This window comes from Peromyscus eremicus, chromosome 23 (assembly GCF_949786415.1).
Source record: "Peromyscus eremicus chromosome 23, PerEre_H2_v1, whole genome shotgun sequence".
Lineage (NCBI taxonomy): Eukaryota > Metazoa > Chordata > Mammalia > Rodentia > Cricetidae > Peromyscus > Peromyscus eremicus.
The window spans coordinates 30,324,156-30,345,243 of record NC_081438.1 but is presented as its reverse complement, the minus strand read 5'-3'; the positions used below and the strand labels follow the sequence as shown (position 1 = coordinate 30,345,243).

General features: G+C 52.5%; 1 protein-coding gene across 1 annotated transcript in view; it reads right to left on the bottom strand.

The window, feature by feature from the left end:
• Positions 1–325: 325 nt before the first annotated feature.
• Positions 326–21,088, bottom strand: part of Card11 (caspase recruitment domain family member 11) — a gene marked incomplete at its 5' end in the record, with an annotated part of 41,878 nt that continues 21,115 nt past the window's right edge. Inside the window, 12 exons of the mRNA XM_059249808.1 lie at positions 326–754; positions 1,552–1,667; positions 5,590–5,714; positions 6,905–7,084; positions 9,860–9,995; positions 11,574–11,669; positions 12,127–12,223; positions 13,319–13,559; positions 15,333–15,459; positions 15,709–15,910; positions 16,826–16,958; positions 19,455–19,507. Of these exons, the coding sequence (XP_059105791.1) occupies positions 550–754; positions 1,552–1,667; positions 5,590–5,714; positions 6,905–7,084; positions 9,860–9,995; positions 11,574–11,669; positions 12,127–12,223; positions 13,319–13,559; positions 15,333–15,459; positions 15,709–15,910; positions 16,826–16,958; positions 19,455–19,507 (1,711 nt within the window). The remainder of the gene's footprint in view (positions 755–1,551; positions 1,668–5,589; positions 5,715–6,904; positions 7,085–9,859; positions 9,996–11,573; positions 11,670–12,126; positions 12,224–13,318; positions 13,560–15,332; positions 15,460–15,708; positions 15,911–16,825; positions 16,959–19,454; positions 19,508–21,088) is intronic.

The following is a 21,088-nucleotide window of genomic DNA, read 5'->3' as shown; positions in this document are numbered from 1 at the left end:
GACCTGCAGGGGTGGGAGTGTCTCCTGAGGTCCCACCCCCAGCTGAGAAACTATACTGGTGACTACAGTCAGAGAACATGTGCACATGGGAAACCTGAGCTCATTCCTGCCTTAGTGACTTTGCTGGAAAGAACCTCAGCTAGTGAGGCGGTGTGGGATTAGAACCCCTGCAAAGGATGTGATCAACAACGAAGAACTGGAGAAAATTTAATGCAAGAGAAAAAAGGGCATGGGAGGTGTCCCATCTCCCAGGACCCAGCCTGCCTGGGACGCATGCTCTGCGCTTCCCCTAGGGCTGCCAGCCACTCTGGCTGTTGGAGTCCTGCACTTTGCAGGTAGTCATCTGTCCCTGTCCCATGCATTTACATTCAACTGCTGCTCTGGCCTTGGAGGGGCTGCTGGGTTTGGGCCCCAGGCTCAGTGTCCTGTGCTTGCTCATCACTGTCACGCCAGCGGGCCCTGACCTTCCACCAGGTGGCTTCTGGTGACTTCATTGCTAGGGGCTCAGGATCCCCATGTCTGTGTCCAGCGGCTCAGACTCAGACGGACTCATAGCTGGTCCTCGTCCACCCAGATGGTCTTGCGCTGTTCCTCCCCGATCTTGTCTTTGAGGACACGCAGCAGCTCCTCCACGCTGCTCCACATCTCCGCCTCCACGGTGGCGTAGAGGCAGGGCAGGGCCTCCAGCTCCTTCTCTTTGAGTCTGCACACACGTAGGAATTCCTCCTCCGTCTCTGGCCGTGGTAGCAGCTTCCTGTGGGGGTGAGGGGAGAGAGAGATGGCAAGGGAAGACATGGGGAGGCTGCGGGGCTTGATGCCCACAGTGTGAGACGGAAGCCTGGAGTGCACAGTTGCCCCTGCCTGGGCCACTGGACCACACATGCCCGGTACCTGCTGCCTCCACCTCCCGAGTGCTGGGATCACAGCAGTGAGTGTGCTTAACACTACTGAAGAGTTTAAGACTAGCTTGGGCTCACGTGTGAGTTCAAGGCTAGCCTGGGCTATGTGGTGAGAACCTGTTTCATTCCAGAATCAAGTCATCACCCTAAATGGAAACCCTGTCCCCATTAAACACAAACTCCACCCTACCCATCCTCCTCAGTACCTGGCTCCCACCATTCTGCTTTCCGTCCCTGGGAATCTGATACTTTAGGGATTTCCTGTAAGTGGAACCATGTGGTGTCTGTCCCCAGGCTGATTTCACAGTGTCCTATCCTTGAGTGTCACTATCGTGCCTGATGTTAGAATGTTCTCCTTTTTCAAGGTTGAATACTATTCTACCAGGCTGACCTCCAACTTTTGATCCTCCCGAGTGGCCTGTGCCACCACATCTGGCCACCTCCCTCCTTCTCAGTACTTCATCTCAGTGACAGGAAGTTGACAGACCCTCTCCCAACAGCCACATTCATCCCATTGTGTCTTACATACGTGCCCCAGCATCTCCCCCACTGTGCTCAGGGTCAGCGTCACAGGACCCAGCACCCAGGATTTTGGGAAGGGATGGGTAGAACGTGGTGTAGGGGGCCAGCGTGGGAACTGGGGTGTCCTTACCTGAAGCGTTTGATGTTCTTCTCGTTCACCCGGATGAGCAGCACGATGGGGTACACCTTGCACTTGATCAGGTCGCGCACGCAGCCGATCCCTGCCTCTAGCAGGCAGTGTTTATTCTGGAAGCACATCAGTCACTGTCAGCAGTGGCACCCACGTTATCTACCCTTGTGGGTGCCAGGCCAAGCCTGGGTGCCAGGCTGAGCTAGGGAACTTCCAAAGTGGGTCTCGGTGAGGCTGGAGACCCACACCTCTGGACACTGTTCAACCCTGCTGAGCGCAGTGGCATCTGCAGTCTAGGTCCAGCCCAAGGGGGGCTTGCGATGAACACTCACCCCCCTCCCAGCCCCCAGTCTTCCAGGTTGCTCCTGGTATTGGGTAAGAGAACAGAAAATGTCAGGAAGGGTGGCTGGCTGGAGGGACCTTGCGGCTCCTGCTTAACCAGGAGCTTGCTGTTTGTGGAAAAGAACGAGTCCTTCTTGGCTGAGGCATCAAGCCCTAGAGGAGGCTGAGGCAGGAGGATTGAGAATTTTAGGTCAGCCTGGGCGACATGGTGAGACCTGTCTAAAAGACCAAGCCAAACTAAACGATAAAAAAAACATAGAAAGCTGGGCATGGGGGTGTGTGCCTGGAGTTCCAGCACTTGGGAGGGTGAGGCAGGAGCCTCATGAGTTTGACAAGACTACCTAGTAAGACTTAGTGCCAAAAGTAAAAAGAGAGAAAAAAGAAAGAAATACAAAGAATATAAAAAGCCAGGTGTGGTGGTACACACCTGTGATCCTAGCACTTGGGAAGCAGAGGCAGGAGGATAGTGATTGGAGGGCAGCCTGGGCTACATAGTAAGAGGGTATCTAAAAAACAAACAAAGGCTGGAGAGATGGCTCAGTGGCTAAGAGTATTTGCTGCTCTTGCAGAGGACCTGAGTTCAGATCCCGGCACCCACGTGACAGCTCACAACCACTTGGAACTCTAGCCAGGGGATGTGATGTTCTCTTCTGACCTCTGTGGGCACCGCAGTCACACTGTGCAAACACACACACACACACACACACACACACACACACACACACACACCCCTAAACAAAAAATACCTTAACAAAATCCCAGGCAAACAAGAAACAGAATATATATGTAAATCAAGCTTGGCAGTACATGATTGTAATTTCGTCACTTAAGAGGCGGGATGTCTGCCGGGCGGTGGTGGCGCACGCCTTTAATCCCAGCACTCGGGAGGCAGAGCCAGGTGGATCTCTGTGGGTTCGAGGCCAGCCTGGTCTACAAAGTGAGTTCCAGGAAAGGCGCAAAGCTACACAGAGAAACCCTGTCTCGAAAAACAAAAAAACAAAAAAAACAAACAAACAAACAAAAAAGAGGCGGGATGTAGGAGACTCTCCAGTTAGTTTTCAGGCCTGTCTGAGCTACACAGTGAGAAAAGCTAGAGGAGGAGGAGGGAGAAGAGAAGGGGGAGGGAGGACGGAGAAGAGGAGGGAGAGAGACAAAGAAGAGAAGGAGAGAGGGAGTGGAGGAGGGAAGAGAGGGGGAGGATACAGTATTACATGCTCGATGAAGTTTTCTCTGCACACACTGTGGACCCGACAGCCAGGCTGCAGCTAGACACAGCCCGAGTCTCACACCCCCAGTTCCTCCCCCTCACTGTTGGCTCCTCTGACTCCCGCTAACCCTGGCTGGTGGGGCGCCACTTTTCTAGTAAAATCCGTCTTGTCTGAGACCACACCTACTTTTCCTTCCCCATTTCCAGAACTCCCTAAAAGGACCTGACTTTCTTTTTCTTTCTTTTTTTTTTTTGAGACAGGTTTTCTCTGTGTAGCTTTGCGCCTCTCCTGGAACTCACTTGGTAGCCCAGGCTGGCCTCGAACTCACAGAGATCCGCCTGGCTCTGCCTCCCGAGTGCTGGGATTAAAGGCGAGCACCACCATCGCCTGGCTTGACTTTCTTTTTTTGAATAGGATCTCAGGTAGCCCAGGATGGCCTCTGATTTCCTATGTAATATAGCTCAGATGTTGTGCGTGTGTTTGTGTGTGAATGTGGATCCAAGGCAAGAGGAGTCAACCATAGTGTCACCTTGCTCAGTGGCAGGCTCCTTGTTTCTTTTGAGACAGTCTCTCTCTTGGCCTGGGGCTCATGATTTGCTTAAGCTGATTAGTGCTGGTGACTGAACCTCAGGAATCCACGTGTCTTAGTCAGGGTGACTGTTGCTGCGATGAAACACCGTGACCAAAGCAACTCAGGGAGGAAGAGTTCATTTGGCTTTCACTTCCACATCCATAGTCCATCCATCACTGAAGGAAGTCAGGACAGGAACTCAAGCAGGGCAGGAACCTGCAGGCAGGAGCTGATGCAGAGGCCATGGAGGGGTGCTGCTTACTGGCTTGCTCCCAATGGCTTGCTCAGCTTGCTTTCTTATAGAACCCAGGACCACCAGCCCAGGGATGGCATCACTAGAAATCACTAAGAAAGCGCCCTACTGCTGGATCTTCTGGAGGCATTTTCTCAACTGTGGTTCCCTCCTTTCCGATAACTCTAGCTTGTGTCAAGTTGACATAAAATGAGCCAGCATCTTCTATCTATCCCTTCCTAGTGCCGGGATTACAGTCCACGCCACCATGCCTGGATCTTCAGGTGGGTCCTGAGGATCGCACTCAGCTCCTCATTCTTGCACAGCTGTAATTAACCAACTTAGCCATCACCTCAGTGGCTGGTGCCTGAGGAATGACCCCCAAGGTTGTCCTCTGATCTTGACACACACACGTACACATAAACACATGCATTTTCTCACACACAAACACACATGCATGCTGCCTTCAGTCTGGCCAAAAAAGGTTGGCTCTGCCTTCATCTGTGCATGTCAATGACACACGAGGAGGGTGTATATGTGACCAGCCAGATGTATGGCAAGCCAGGTTACTGGCTCCTGCTACCCCCAAGGGTGCCGTCCTCTCCCCTGCCATGACTCTCAAGCCTCAGAGCAAGGAAGAACTCCATGCTTTACAGCTGATCAGCATCGTCTTGTCCCGTTAGGGTCACTCGGGATCACCTCGTCCAGCTCCAGAGGAATCTGACTCGCACACTGTGACATTCCTGGGGGGCTGTCTGTGACTCTTCTATTGTTTCTCTTTCCCACGGTTGAGTGGATGTGACACCTGACACCCATGCTGTGCTGTTTATTTATTTATTTGTTGTCAACTTGACACGCACTAACCTGGGCAGAGGGAGCCTCAGTCCAGGAATTGCCTTCATCAGATTGCCTGCAAAGCAAATCTGTGGGCGCTTTCTTGATTAGTGATTGGTGCGGAAGGGCCCAGCCCACTGTGGGTGGTGTCATCCCTAGGCAGGTGGTCTTGGGTATAAGAAAGAAGGCTGAGCAAGCCATGAGGTGCAAGCTGGTAAGCAGTGTTCTTCCATGGCTTCTGCTTCACTTCCTGCCTCTAGGTTCTTGCCTGGAGTTCTTGTGCTAACTTCCTTTAGTGATGGAGCATGACCTGAGAGTTGTAAGATGAAATCAGCCTTTTCCTCCCCAAGTTGCTTTTGTGTCATGGTCTTTATTTTAGCAACAGAAAGCAAAGTAGAATGTGCTTCTGTCTCATCCTGGTACACCCTTCTCTCTCTCTCTCTCTCTCTCTCTCTCTCTCTCTCTCTCTCTCTCTCTCTCTCCCTTCCTTCCTCCTTCTCCCCTCTCCCCCTCCCTTCCCATGCATCCCTTCCTTCCTCCTCCCTTCCCCTCTCTCTCTCTATCACACACACACACACACACACACACACACACACACACACACACACACACCTTTAGCTGATACGAGCCAACACCAGACCATTGGCAGAAACAGAAAACAGCAAAGGGTTTCAAAACACAAGCCCACATCAGAGACCTGAGGACAAAGAGTGGAGGAAGAGAGTGATCTGGGGCCCGAGTAGAGAGAAAGAAGGGCCATACCTGTGGTCACCCACTCTTGCCCACAACCCAGCACTTCACAGAGATGATTGGGTGGGGTCTCAGCCTGGCTGGTACCCAGTGTTCCTCACCTTGGCTGCCACAGCCTCAATGTTGGCAGGGACGATGCACTCAAAGGTGTTGGGGTTCTTTTCCCGGGAGTAGATGATGGTCTCAGTCTTCTGCTTCCGGAGGAACTCATCTCTTGTGACGATATCTGCAGAGAGGGGAGTTGGTGCCCAGGGTGGCAAGTGCTACTTGTGGTAGGTCATTTCTTCCAGGCCCTATCTGTCCCCTCCTGGGTGCACCTAATTTGATATCTACCTGGTCCTTTCACATTGTGGTTAAATGGAACCTCATCTTCTCTACTAGATGGGGCAGCTCCTTGAGGGTGGGATCAAGGCCATGGTTCATGCTCTTCATGCTAGACCATGCAGCAGGGACTTAGTGAACACTCATGGTCTGGCTTTTCAGCTGTGAGTGTTACCGCAAAGTAGCTCCGGTGTTGTGGGTCAACACAGAGTCCAGTTCAACCATAAATCTCACCTATAGAACCAGCCCTACATGCCTATCCATTCATTCGTCCATTCATCCTCTATCCATCCCTCTATCTGCCCATCCATCATCAACCCATACACTCATCTATCATCACCCCACTCATCCATTATCCAGTTATTCACTCTCCATCCATTTACTCACCCATCCATCCATATACCACCCATCCATTCAGCATCTACCTGTCCAACCATTCATCATCCTCCTGTCCATCCATTCACTCATTCACCCATCTCCCAAGTGTTTACCATCTATCTACCCACTACCTATCCCTATTCACCCATCAATCTATCATCCATCCATCCATCCATCCATTCATTCATCCATCCATCCACCATCTACGTTTCCATCATCTACCATCCACCCATTTACCCATCTTCCTGGCATGCACCACCCTTCTACCTACTACTCATTTCCATCTATCATCCACTTCCCTACCCACTTACCAACCCATCTACCTACCTATTCATCTATCTGACCACCTACCTATCCACCCACCCGTCTATCTACCCACTTACCTATCTATCCACATATCTATCTACCCACCACCCACAGGATCTTGCTCATGGTCAAGCATTAGGATTAAAAATGTGTTAAAACACGCTTTTGCACTGAAGGAGCTGTGGTCTAGCTGGAGAGAAGTATGTGGGTTACAGATCATTAGGAAGTGACTTAGTGGGTACAGTGTGAGAACACTGAGGAGGAGTGGGGGGGTAGGCAGGCATCGATGGAGGAAGAGGAGGAAGGGCAATGGAAGAGAGGGGAGCGGAGAATTAGGGGAGGAGGCTGAGTTACCCTAGTGATGGGCTCCAGAGGCCTGTGTCCCTCTGCCTGCCATCTGGCCGCGCTCACCTGACTTGCAGATGGTGAACTCCATGGCCCCCCCCGAGTTGAGCAGCTTCTGCACCAGTGTCTTGGCCAGCATGGTGGGAGTGAAGAGCACCGGTCGGCGGCGCTCACAGTGGAAGGCGCTCACTAGGCTGTAGGGGATCAGGGTGAGGTTCCGGCTGAGCTCATTCTCAGGGTCCAGTTCTGGTGGAGAACAGAAGTGGTGGGCTGTCAGAGTCTACCCCGTACCAGGGCACGTTTAGGGTATAGAGGCCCTGGCCACCCTCATGGCCCCATGGAGCCTGGAGGCCTCTGGTGATGGGGGAAGGGACATGGGTATCTTGGAGCTACTCTGGGCATCTGGGAATGCCTCTGAGGGGGCTGTGGGGAAAACACAGAGACACACAGGAACCCTAATGTGTCCTGAAGTATGGGCCACCTCAGTAGACCAAGGACAGCTTCTTAGAATAGGGGTGTGGCTTGTGACCAGGAGTAGAGCCATTGGAGTGGTACCCTTCCTGATTGGAATGTTCGCTCCTGATGGGGGCCACAGGGCTCACCAGAAACTTACAACTCAGGGGACTCAGAAACCTGCAGAACTGAGGGGGGCGCCTGGCTCAGGGGGCACAGCACGTGCTGTGAAAGTGTGTGAAGACCTGCGCTCATCTCTAGAAGCCATGTAAACATCCTGTGGTGTGTGTGCTTACAATCCCAGTGCTGGGGAGGCAGAGATAGGTGGATTGGGTCCCCAGGGAGCTTTCTGGTCAGTCAGTCAAGGCTCATCCGGGTCGCCAGGTCAATGAGAGAGTTTGTCTTAAAAACAAGATGGGGGGCTGAAGCGACGGCTCACCAGTTAAGAGCACTTGCTGGGGGCTGGAGAGCTGGCTCAGCTGCTCTTCCGGAGGACCTGGGTTCAATTCCCAGCACCCATATAGCAGCTCACAACTGTTTGTAATTCAAGTTCCAGGGGATCTGACTCCCTCACAAAAACATGCATGTCAAACACCAATGCATATAAAAATAAACAAAACAAAACAAAACAAAACAAGAGTACTTGCTGCTCTTGCAGATGACTGAGTTCAAGTCCCAGCACCCACCTCAGGTGACTCAGACAGTCAGCTACCTGTAACTACAGCTCCCGAGGGTTCATCGCCCTCTTCTGGTCTCTGTGGGTACTGCACTCATGTGGCAAGAATGGGTGCACACAAAAAATTGTAACCAAAACAACAACAATAACAACAAAAAACCCAGTAAGGTAGATGGTGACTAAATAACAATACCTGAGTGGCCTCTATGGCCACACGTGCATACGCAAGCCCCCTCTGAGGTTACAGAGGCAGTCAACAATTGTTGGGGAGCTAGACTCTTCAGTGGAGCCGTCTGTAAGTTGTGCAGGAAGCTCCAGGGACTCCACTTTTGTGAATCATCGCCCGGGCTGTGGTGGGACCTTTCTGAAGATGCAGCGGCCTGAGTCGCCCATGCTCCTGTGACCAGCCCCAATAAACTCACTGGCTCACCACAGTAGATCTGGCTGGACTTGCTCCTTGGGCTGGTGTTGCTCTCTCTGTCTGGTGTGAATAGATAGGGACTTCCCCAGAACATCCTGCACTGTGGTGGTTCAGGCAGACAGAGGGGTAAATGCAGGAGAGTGATGGGGTGGCAGAGAGGACCCCATGGCAAGATGGCAGGCCACAGGGCAAAGCTTTGGGGTCTTTCATGGAAGGCATAGTCCTCTGTTCCCCTGAGTCCCAAGGCTAGGGGATCTATTAAGGTCAGCTCCAGGCATCTAGGGATCCATTTCCCAGAACCAGGGCTCTGTCCCTGTTCCTTTGTCCCTGGCTTTGTACCCAGCATGGGTACAAAGAGGTCTTCCTGATCATCCATACTTGGGGTCTGTCTCCCTGTCTCCAAGAGAGCTCAGCCTAGATGGGGTGGGGGGTGCAGGGAGGAGCTGGCTCAGCATCATCCAGGGGCAGGGCCCTGGGTGGCTTTTGACCAGCTAGATAAATGAAAAAGGTACTCAGTGGGGAGAGAAATCAGTAAGTAAATAGGTCTTGGCAAATGGCTTCCATCCATGTGGGCACCTGGGCTTACAGGGACAATGACAGGTGTCAGGCAGGCCAGAGCTGGGTGAGGATATCACCCCGGGGAGTGGTGAGGGACAGGAAGATGACAACTCTGACGGGATGGCAGGGTTGGGTGACTCTTCTCATGTATCCTTTTTTTTTTTTTTTTTTTTTTTTTTTTTTTTTTTTTTTTGGTTTTTTGAGACAGGGTTTGTCTGTGTAGCTTTGCGCCTTTCCTGGAACTCACTTGGTAGCCCAGGCTGGCCTCGAACTCACAGAGATCTGCCTGGCTCTGCCTCCTGAGTGCTGGGATTAAAGGCGTGCGCCACCACCGCCCAGCCTCATGTATCCTTTTGATTTTGTTTGAGCTAGGGTCTCACTATGTACCCCAAGCTGGCCTTCAACTCATGGCAATTCTCCTGCCTCAGCTAACTAAATCCTGGGATTACAGATGTGTGCTACTATGCCTCTCTCTCTCTCTCTCTCTCTCTCTCTCTCTCTCTCTCTCTCTCTGTGTGTGTGTGTGTGTACATGCACTTGAGTACACAGGCCAGAGGTAGATATTGGGTATCTCATTGGCTGTCTTTCTCCATCACTCTCTGCTTTATTTTTTTGAGACAGGGTCTCTCATTCAACCAAGATGGCTCATCAATGGCCAGAATGGCTGGCCACTGAACTCCAGGTAGCCTCCTGCCTCTGCCTTCCCTGTGCTGGGACTGTGAGCACAAACCATAACGATTCTGGGTCAAGTACTTTACAGACAGGGCCGTTTCTTCAGCCCCCTCCCTTGCCTGTCCATTCTGCTGCTCAAGCTCATCACAGGGCTTCATTTAAGGTTGGAGTGTGCCCCGCAAGGCCAGCCCAGACGTGCCCCTGCTGGGCTGTGGGGAGGGGCCGGGAGGTCCTCACACACCTTCATGCTTCTCAGTCAGGAGTTTGGTGGCATCCAGCGAGGACCGGGAGAGGCTCCCCAGGGGGCTCCCAGAGATGATTCTCACACGTTCGTTGCTGTTCATTCGTTTGTACTTGTTTTCTGACCGGCTGACGAACTGTGGAGATGAGGGTGGGGCAGGAGGGTGGGGCAGGAGGGCGGAACGACAGAATTCTGTTGGCTTCAAGTCTTGAGCCAGATTGAGCTGCACCAGGCAGACAAAACCAGCCCGGCCTTTGTTCAAACCTTGACTCTACTCTGGGGGCCCAGGGCAGATCACCTCTGCTGTAAAGGGCCTGCATGAGACTCTGGGACATTCTAGCTACTGTCACACAAAGACACCACTTGCAGCTACTACTCTAGCTGGTGAGGACCGTGGCTGGCAGCCCCTGGGCTCCATACGTGCTGGAACCCTCCAACTCCCCGACCCTGCTCCCATGACCTTCTGGATTCAAGGAACATGGCTCCCTCACACAGTTCATAGATACTTCTCTGGAACAGAGTTCAGGTTCCCACAATGCCCCCTGGGCACCTTCGAGTCTCTCCTGCTTCCTTCTGCAGAAGAGCCAGCAGCCTGCCCAGTGCTAGTGTGCACCACGTGCATGCTTTTATTTTTATATATTTTTTGAGACAGGGTCTCATGTAGCCCAGGCTGGCCTCAAACTCACTATGCAGCCCAGAAGGACCTTGAACTTCAGATCCCCCTGCCTCCACTTCCTGAGCGCTGTGATTACACGCATGCTCCATGTGGTGCTGGGAATGGAACCTAGGGCTCCATGCTCGGTAGGCAGGCATTTTAACAACTGAGTCACACCCTTATCTTAGCCTTGAGTCTTTGGATGAAACTTAGCTTGACACATGGGCTTAACAGTGTCATGGTAGATGGCCCTGGCTTCAGGAGGTCTCACACGCTGCAGGGTCCTCTCCCATCTGTCTGTCTCTGTCGCATAATTATGTCTATCTGGGTTTGGGGGTCAAGGTGCTGCCTATTTCTTGCTGCACTTGCTGCATCCGAGTCTTATTAATGCAGCATCCATGCAGAAAATGTGCTTCTGGGCTGCACACTCAGATTCTTTATCTCTCTCAACTATGAGTACAGGACTGGCTATAGAGACTGAATCTGTACCTATATGGCAGCACACATCAGGCTTGTTGTTGGTCCTTGTGCTATCCACTCCTAAAATAATTTTTTTCTTTTGAAATTAACTACAACGAGGAAAACTTTTTTCCAATCCTGAAGAGCTAAACTGTTTCTACAGACAGGCAAGATTCAAGGAACCTGCTGGGTTTCCCTTATCTCCTTGGCTGCTGGGATGCTCTGGGAAGTTTAATGCTCCTTCAGAGGAAGTAAACTGGCTTAAATATCTGGAGGGCTCGTTTTCCCTTCCTGCTACAGTACATCTGATTTTTCTATCATATTTTAGCAGCTGAGTTGTCGAAGCTCTTTTGGCCTGAAGTTTCTTCAAATCTTTTATGAAGTGAGACAGGCTTCCAGCAGGCGTGGAGTCTGTCTACAGACCTGTCACTGTGGGGATAAAATGGGACGGAAGAAACCAGGTGCTGTGAGATGTCACCAGAGGCGCGGGAATACAAAGACTTGTTATTTCCACACAGGCATCTCTTCTTGGTAGGCAGAGGGCGGAGCCCTGGCAAACTGCACTAGAAAAGTCAGCGGGCTTCCCATCACCAGCCTTACCTGGAGGAGCTGGCCAAAGAAGAAACTCGCTCTGGAGAGGCGGGGGCTGACCCGAGGGTCGCTGGTTGAAAGTGTCTCTTCGGGCTGCAGGGTGTTCTGAAATGAGTTTGTCAATCAGCCCGAGCTAAGCAAGGGGCTCCTGAGTGTGAGCCTGCTGTAGAGAGAGGGACACCTGTCCCCAAGTTCCCTCCCGCTTGAGTGTCAAGGTGCAACATCAAAGACCCACAGCTGGGCAGCAGCGGCGGCGGCGGAGGTGGCGGCGGCGGCAGCAGCAGCAGCAGCAGCAGCAGCAGCTAGGAGAAAGCAACTGCTTGTATCTGAGACCAGAGTGGGATGGGGTGAGATGCATTTGAGTCCCCTAAGTTACAGCGGGCAGGGCTCATGGGAGTCCCCCTTCGCAAAGGACCAAACGCCCTGCAATGCATCTTCCTGATGAGATGGCAACATGGCCAGCTCCTGCTTCTTACATGTAGAGAAGAAGAGGGGAGCTGCAAGGCCCCCTACCCCACCACTCCACTGCTGTGTGTTTGTGTGTATGTGTGTGTATACCTACCCGGAGGCTGCGCAGGGTGTGGTGAGCACTGTCCGCCTCCTCCCGGCTGCCCCTGTGAACCAGTCGCTGGAGCTTCACTAGGAGAAGCTGTTGAGCCCTGGGGAGCGGACATGGGAACAACCTCAGGGTTAGAACTGAGCCCAGCAGTCGGGAGGAACTCGGCTTCAGGAGTCACTGTGCAACACCAGGCTCCCACTGGGGTTGGGATACAGTGTCTGCAGACCAGCTTGGGGGGTCGTGTCCTTGCACCTAGGCTTCTCCACTGACCATCTGACTGGCCAAGATCCACTTGCCTGTGACTGGCCAAGCAGCAGCAAGGGCCCAGAAGTGCAGGTGTCATTTTGTGGAAGTAGAGGCACCCAAATAGCCCGGACACCTGCTGGGGTTCAGCCCAGGATGATTAAAAAGAAACGACTAAAGGGCACGGCTCAGAGACAGAGCATTTGTCCAACATGCTCCAGGGCTCTGGGGTCCATCCCCTCCCTCGACTCTGAACCTCAGATAGAAAGAAAAGGCCAGGTGTGACTGTCATGCCTGTTGTCCTAGAAGGGGAAGGGCTGGACAGGAGGGCTGCAAGTTCAACTCCAGGCTGGACAACTCAGATTATATTGCAAAGTAAAAAAACAAAACAAAACAAAACGAACAAAAACAAAAAAAAAAACCAAAAAACAAAAAAAATGAGGATGAAGCTTCAGTGGTAGAGCCTAGAATCCCCCAGTGAGGGGCTGGAGTGTGGCTCAGTGGTAGAGCACCTGCCTAGAATCCCCAGTGAGAGGCTGGAGTGTGGCTCAGTGGTAGAGCCCCTGCCTAGAATCCCCCAGTGAGGGGCTGGGGTGTGACTCAGTGGTAGAGCACCTGCCTAGAATCCCCCAGTGAGGGGCTGGGGTGTGGCTCAGTGGTAGAGCCCCTGCCTAGAATCCCCCAGTGAGGGGCTGGGGTATGGCTCAGTGGTAGAGCACCTGCCTAGAATCCCTCACTGAGGGGCTGGGGTGTGGCTCCAGGTAGAGGGCTCTACAGCATGTCTGGTGGTCACTGCGCAGAATGAGGGTGATAGGAGCCTTTGTGGGGACACAGTGCCATCCTTGCTAGGGTAAGGATGCCTTCTACAGAAGGAGGTGCCAGTATCTTCCAGTTCGTCAGGCTAATGGGGCTGCTGGACCTGGGGTGGTCTCAGAGCTCCCCCCCCACTCACCGGCTGTAGCTAGGGATGGTGCCCATGTCCAGGTCTTGGTCTGTGAAGGGGTCAACTCGTGCACATAGCCACTCATGCCTGTCTTGGTACATGGTGTCCAGGACATGCACCACATCGTCACACTTCAGGGACATGGAGCAGGCATCCAGCTGGCTGGAGATGTTCAGGTTCAGGCGGATATAGAAGGAGTCCCCTGATGTGATCATACCGTCCTCCATCTCCTTCAGCAGCTTCCGGTATCCTGAGGGGGGCACAATCCAAACACTCAAGCACCCTGGAGATGTCGTCATCTCCATCTTCATCTGTGTACCCGTCTTCCTCCTTGTGAATGGGCAGCCATGTCATCTGTGAGGGTCCCTTTTCATCTGGGCTTCCAGCAAGTGTGGAGTATAAATTTGTGCCAAGCCACAACGTTTAGTTTACCAACATCTGTATTGTGGTCTCCAGGCCTTCTCCACCATTGCAAGGAGCTTGTCCACAGCTACTTAGCATGCAGTAGGCTATACACATCCTTCAAGTCAATGAATTTTCACAAACGCATACATGTGGATAAGCTCCTACCCTGAGCTCCTCCTGTGAACCCTGCTGTCAGGCTCCCTCAGGCTAAGTTTATCTTGGTTGCACTTGCCCTAGCTAGCTCTACCTCATGTTACACAAATGGAAACAAGGACCATGAGCTCCCATGCTTTTCTGGCTGCTACTGCACGACATTACATTTGTAAGACATAGCATGGTGACACTCGTTCCTTTTCATTGCTTTATAGTATTCCGTGCTGCTGCGAGTCACTCAGATTATTTTTGGTGAACGGATGGACTCATTTTTCTTGGATATGCATACAGAAGTTGTGTCACCAGGCCATTATGAATCTGTGTGGAAGCCCCAGTAGCTATTGCCAAATGCATTTCTGGGTTAATAAGACTGTTGCACACGCTATTAAGGCCAAATATTACTGGTCTTTTGAGTAAAATTTTGCAAATAACTTTGGAGGCATTGAGGGCTTACAGCATGAATCTAATAAATTCTGCAAGCTGTCAGTGAATGCCTGTGGTATACGTCTATAATTTATCTCCAAAGCAACCCCAGTGTCAGAGGGGTGTGTGTCAAAATGGGAGCTGTAACAAGCGGGCTCCTAGTAGGTTACGCATAGCCAAAGGACATCCTAGGCAGCTGGGTTGGCATGGAGAAACAGAGATCCTATATTGGGTCTTTCAGGGGTGCCCTAGCTTAGTCCAGCGGTGGGTCAGACTCCCTCATACCCTACAGCATCCTTGAGTCTGGGCTGTGCTCTGGGGCTAAGGGGCCACTCCCAGAAATCTGATCTGGATGGATGTCTATGCTGTCATTCACCGGTAGGGGGCGCAACTCACTTTGCAGTCCTGTGACCCAGGGGTCAAAGTGTTCCCTAGAGATTTATTTATTTATTTGTGTGTGTGTGTGTGTCGGGGGGGGGGGAGGGTTCAGAAGCCCAGCGTCAGGAGCTGGTAGGAGCGTTTCCCATGAGTGGGGGTGACTGAGTTCTGCACCACGGTGCTGCTGGGAAGGGGCAGGAGGGCGGCTTGGAGAAGCGGGCTGGGCTATTTATGCTCTGCTCAAATATTCATGATTACTGTGGTTAAAAATAAGACTCAGCTGCAGAGGCAATCACGCAGGAAAACCCAGAGGTGAGAATGAGAATCCAAGTCATCACCCGGCAGAAGGGCTGCCGAGAGGGGGCGGGTCGGGACCAGGCGGGGAGGCAGGGCTGCCTGTCAGGGGCCCAGATGTGCTTCCGAGGCCTGGCTTGGCTCAGTCTCACAGAGGCAGGAAGAGGGGCGAGCCAGGCTCTCCAGGAGGTTTGTGGACTTGGTTCGGGGTGACACAGAGCGTTTTCATGCTCACCCAAGAGGAATCACTGATTTCCTCTTGGGTTGTGGTGTGGCTCATTTCCTCACCGGGCACAGATAAGCAAGGGGAGGCTCAGGGTTTGAGTCCTCTACCCTACTCTTGGTGGACCAGGTATGATCTAGGCTTTACCTTCATTGTTGACCTTGTAGTGCAGGGTGATGGGGCCACTACACCTCTGGATGGTCCAACGGGCTTCTTCCTTTGTGCAAGCATCCAATGGAACGCTCTGCCTTTCACCTCGGATGCAGCCCTCCAGCTACAGAGCAAAAACAAGCTGTTTGTTTTCTTAGGCTCTGTAGATGGGCAGCTTGGTGGGGCTAAGGCTGCTTCCCATGGGAGCATCCTTCTTCCAGACACAGGGCATCATCTCATGCAATGGGTGTGTGTGTGTGTGTGTGTGTGTGTGTGTGTGTGTGTGTGTGTCTAGGTGTGCATGCGTGTGCTCATGAGCACACATAGAAGAGAAGGGCCTGGGCACCCCACAGCTTCCCCCTCTGTCTCTCACCAGCAGCAGTTGGTGGCCCTCACGAAGTCCAGCCCTTTCTGCCAGCGAGCCCGGCTTGACGGAGTGAATGAAGCTTCCACGCGCATTGCCACCCAGCAGGGTGAGCTGGGTGATGAGTCCATCTCCATTCAGGGTTGTGTGCTGCACCAAGGGGCCAGTGCCCCGCACATGGCCCCCAGATGTAACCGATGGCCTGAAGGGCCTGAGTTGGGAAATAAAATAGGCAGTTGGGCTCAAGAGAGAAAGGGCGAAACCCAGGATGTGCTAGCAAGCTGGGAAGGATGCTGGTGGCGTGGCTGCATGTGTCCCAGAGGCTTGGGAGCCTCCAGGTTCTAAGGGACTGATGACTTCAGCCACCTTCCTGGCCCCAGGAAGTAGGAATGACTGACTACCTGGCCCTTCCTCTGTGTGTCTAGGTTTCTTATTAGAGATAGCCAAGGAACAGATGGAGTGGTTCTCTGTGTGTGCCCCAACTCCCACTTTGAGATAGGTCTCATGTAGCACAGGCTAGCTTCCAACTCACTAGGTAGCTGAGAATAACCTTGAACTTCTCATCCTCCTGCCTCCACCTCCTGAGTGCTGGGATTACAGGGGGCCACCTTGCCTGATATATGTGGTGCTGGGGATGGAGCCCAGGGATTCATGCATGCTGGGTGAGCACCCTCCCAATTGAGCTACATCCTTAGTCTGAGTGATTGAGACCCTGAGCTTAGTCTTGGAACACAGAGATGGTCCTTTCTGTGTGGAACTGAGAGGGTGAAGGTCTTGGGTCCCATCCTTGAGCTCCAATTTGGCCACTCCCATCCCTGGTACCTTTGTCCTATCCCTGTTTCCTTTGTGTGTGCTTGAGTATGTGTGTATGTGTGTGTGTGTGTGTGTGTGTGTGTGTGTGTGTGTGTGTGTGCATGTGGAGGTCAGGGGTCAAGCTTGGGTGTTGTTCCTCAGTCCTCCTTGTTTTGGTAGAGTCTCTCACTGAATCTGGAGCTTGCTGATTACAAGCACGTACCACCACACCTAGCTTTTTATGTGGGTGGGTTCTGGGGATTTGAACTCAGGTCTTCATGCTTGTGTGGCAAGACCCATATCCACTGAGCCGTCTCCCTAACCATCTCCATACCTTTCTAAAGAGAACTTCCGGAACATGAGGTTGACCTGCTCCAGGTCGTAGGCATCCAGTCCCTCGGACTGGTGTGAGGAGGAGGAAGAGTGGATGGAGGGGGGTCCGAAGGAGTAGCGTTCATGATTGTCATCTGCACAGGAGTGAGGGAGGCTGTCAGGACTTAGGTGCATTAAGGGGAGCACCTAGGGCCATCTCTCCCACCCACCTCCTGACATCAAGTGGGCAGTGCCTCCTAGAGAGGAATAGTAGCATAGCTCTGTAGACTGGAATTTGGGAAGAGTCAGCTCCCTCCAGAGGCAGAACACAGGGTTGTACCATGTAGCCCAGGTTGTGCTCAAACTTGTCCTCCCCTGCCTCCATCTCTCAAGTGCTGGGATTACAGGTGTGTACCCAGATGCAGGGATCTGGGATCAGAATCCTGTTGCTCTGACTCTATCCTGCCTGTCCTGCCATCAGGACAGGTGGAAAAGTTCAAAATAGACATCCTCCTGCCTCTCTTCTTAAGGAGCCTCACCAGATAGGTAGTGAGTTAGGAGACCAGAAGAGGACACCTGGTACCTTCTTCTATCACTTTCTGCCTATTCCTTTGCAGCTGGGGCTCTCCCTGAACCTGGGGTTCATGCCTTTTCATCTTGGCAGGAGGACAGCCAGGCTCTGCAGGCTTCTTGTCTCTGTTAGAGATGTTGGCAGGGACACCCTCCTTGCTGTAAGGATGCTGGGGTCCAAGCTCCAGTCCTCATGATTGTGGAGCAAGATCTCAGCCGTTAAGCCATCTCTTCAGCTCCCAGTTCTACCTCGGAAGTGAGCTCTGGGAGTCTCACTTTGGCCTCCCCCCTCCCCCGCCCCCCTCCGCAGTCTCACCGCCCTCCTCCACTGACCCTTATACTCTGGGTCTGTAGGGCCTGAAGTCCTTATCCTTTTCTCTCACCTCAACTGGACTGTAAGTTCCCAGGGGAGATACTGGCTGGAACAGAGCCACCAGGGTGAGGGACACACTGGTCCTGTTTGGGGCTGATAACAAAGGCCAATTCTGCACAAGGAATTTTTCCCGACACCCGCAACATACTTTGGATGCCTGCCCAGGATTCACTTCCCGGCCTCCCGATCTAAAACCCTTGATTCTTTTCATTACCCGGCCTCCATTAGGTGCTAACCCCCCTTTAACACTTGCTAGCTTGCGATGGTCCCCAGCTGTGAGGATCGCTATTCTGTCCATTTTGTCTGCCGGTGGCCTCTGCTAGCCAGGGGCCACGAATGGGGGTGGGGGTGCTGGCAGGGCATGTCTGCAGGATTCTGAAGCACAGGAGCCTAACCTAAGAGCAGGGTGGAGCCCCGGGAATACCTGAGACATGGGGGCGGGGGTTTGGGGGAGCATCTCCAGGCTCTCCTCCCTCTCAGTGATCAAGCAGAGGCAGATTCCTCTGGTTCATGGTGTTAACACCATAGTCTCTGCCAGCAGGGATGTTGGGCCTAGGCCTGAGCTGGGATCCCTAGCTGGGAGATGCAGACTGTTGAGGCCATACATATGATCTGGAGTCCAGGCCCCCACTGCTGGCTCTCCATATAGCCTATGTACAGTTGAGAGAATGTCAGTATCCCCAACATGGCCTGTTTCAGGACTAGCCCCTAAATTCAGTCCTGGCCTCCACTTCTAGTTTCATGTAGCTCAGGCTAGCCTCCAATTCTCTAAGTAGCTGAGAATGACCTTAAACTCCAAATACACCTGCATCCACCTACCAAGTACTAGGATCACAGTAGTGTGTCATCAAGCTCAGTTTATATGGTGCTGGGGGTAGAACCCAGGACTTTGTGCAAGCTAGGTAAACACTAGACCAACTGAACCACACCCCCAGCCCCTCACTGGGGATTCTAGGCAGGTGCTCTACCACTGAGACACACCCCAGCCCCTCACTGGGGGATTCTGGGCAGGTGCTCTACCACTGAGTCACACCCCAGCCCCTCACTGGGGGATTCTAGGCAGGTGCTCTACCACTGAGACACATCCCAGCCCCTCACTGGGGGATTCTAGGCAGGTGCTACTACTGAGCCACACCCCAGCCCCTCACTGGGGGACTCTAGGCAGGTGCTCTACCACTGAGACACACCTCCAGCCCCTCACTGGGGGATTCTAGGCAGGTGCTCTACCACTGACACACACCCCAGCCCCTCACTGGGGGATTCTAGGCAGGTGCTCTACCACTGAGACACACCCCAGCCCCTCACTGGGGGACTCTAGGCAGGTGCTCTACCACTGACACACACCCCAGCCCCTCACTGGGGGATTCTAGGCAGGTGCTCTACCACTGAGACACATCCCAGCCCCTCACTGGGGGACTCTAGGCAGGGGCTCTACCACTGAGCCACACCCCAGCCCCTCACTGGGGGATTATAAGAAATCACTCTATGGTTGAGTCACATACTGAGTCCTAGAATTATTACTACTTAAAAATCAAGTTTCTCTTTTTCCTTCTGTTGAGCGGCTGGTTCTGCCTGTAAATCACAGAATTATCTGGTCTCTAGCTGGAGCCTCTGTTCAGATCTTCCCCTCTGCCCTCTTCTGAGTCCCTCTCTGGACAGACCCTGCCCTCCCGGGTCACCGGCCTCTCTGGGCCCGGCAGATACACACCGTCAAGGTCCAAGGTGTCAAACCCACAGCTGTCATTATCTTCTTCCACGGTGCTGCAAGACATAAGCCAAGGGCAAGAAGGACACCGGTGTGAGTGTGTGCTGCAGGTGAACAAGGTGAGGGAGCTTCTGGAATGTTCTGGCTTTCCATCAGGCCTTGCTTCTAAGAGGCAATATGGGAGGGAATGGGAGGATGAGGAGGGTGGGATGAAGCAGGAGTAACTAAGGGAGAAAGGCTAAATCATCAGGGAAGGCCGCCCTGGTGGCCTGCATAGACCACATCTCACAATGGCTGAGCAGGTGAGTGGAGGCCAGGTGTAGCCAGATGTGGTGGTTCTCACCAGTAATCGCAGGAGTCAGGAGGCAGAAGCAGGGGTATGGACTGTGAGAGGCCAGCCTAGATGCGCGCACAGATGGTGTGTATTTGTGTGTATGTGGAGGCCAGATGACAACCTCAGGTGTCTTTTAAAGCAGGGTCTGTCATTGGCCTGGAACTCAAATTAGGCCAGCGGTTCTTAGCCTCTGGGTTGCGACCTCTTGGTGGGGGTGTCAAATGACCCTTTCACAGGGGCTGAATATCAGATACTTATGATTCATAACAGTAGCAAAATTAGTTATGAAGTAGCAACAAAATTAATTTTTTGGTTGTGGGTCACCACAACCTGTGGAACTGTATTAAAGGGGTGCATCACTAGCAAGGTTGAGAACCACCGAATTAGGCGATGTTGGCTGGCCAGCAAGCTCAGGGACCTACCTATTTCCTTGCTGGGATTACAAGCACAAGCTTGTCATTAATCTTATTTTAAGATTTATCTATCGCCGGGCAGTGGTGGCGCACGCCTTTAATCCCAGCACTCAGGAGGCAGAGCCAGGCGGATCTCTGTGAGTTCGAGGCCAGCCTGGGCTACCAAGTGAGTTCCAGGAGAGGCGCAAAGCTACACAGAGAAACCCTGTCTCGAAAAACCAAACAAAAAAAAAAGAAAAAAAAAAGAAAAAAAAAGATTTATCTATCTATCTATCTATCTATCTATCTATCTATCTATCTATCTATCTATTTAGTTAGTTTTTCGAGACAGGGTTTCTCTGTGTAGCTTTGAGTCTTTCCTGGAACTCACTTTCCAGGCTGGCCTCAAACTCACAGAGATCTGCCTGCCTCTGCCTCCCGAGTGCTGGGATTAAAGGCATGTGCCACCACCGCCCGGCTGATTTATTTATTTTTATTTGATGTGTATTAATGTTTTGTCTCTGTGTACATGTGCACCATGCATGTCCCTGGTGACTATGGAGGTCAGGAGGAGGTTGGATCCTTTGGAACTGGAGTTAAGAGAAATTGTGAGCCGCCGTGTGGATTCTGGGAACTGAACCCAGATCCTCTGCAGGAGGAGCCAATGCTCTTCATCACAGGACCCCCTCTCTAGTCCCCACTTTAAAATTTAAAAATCATATTAATTTATTGTGAGTGTGTACATGCGAGTGTGCATGTGCATGTCCATGTGGAGGTTGTAGGGATGGAACTCAAAATGATCAAACTTGGCAGCAAGCGCCCTTAACCCGCTGAGCCCTTCTGCTGGCTGGCCTCATGCTTGGCTTTGTGAATGTGGGTTCTGGGGGACTGGATTCAGGCCTTTGTGCTTG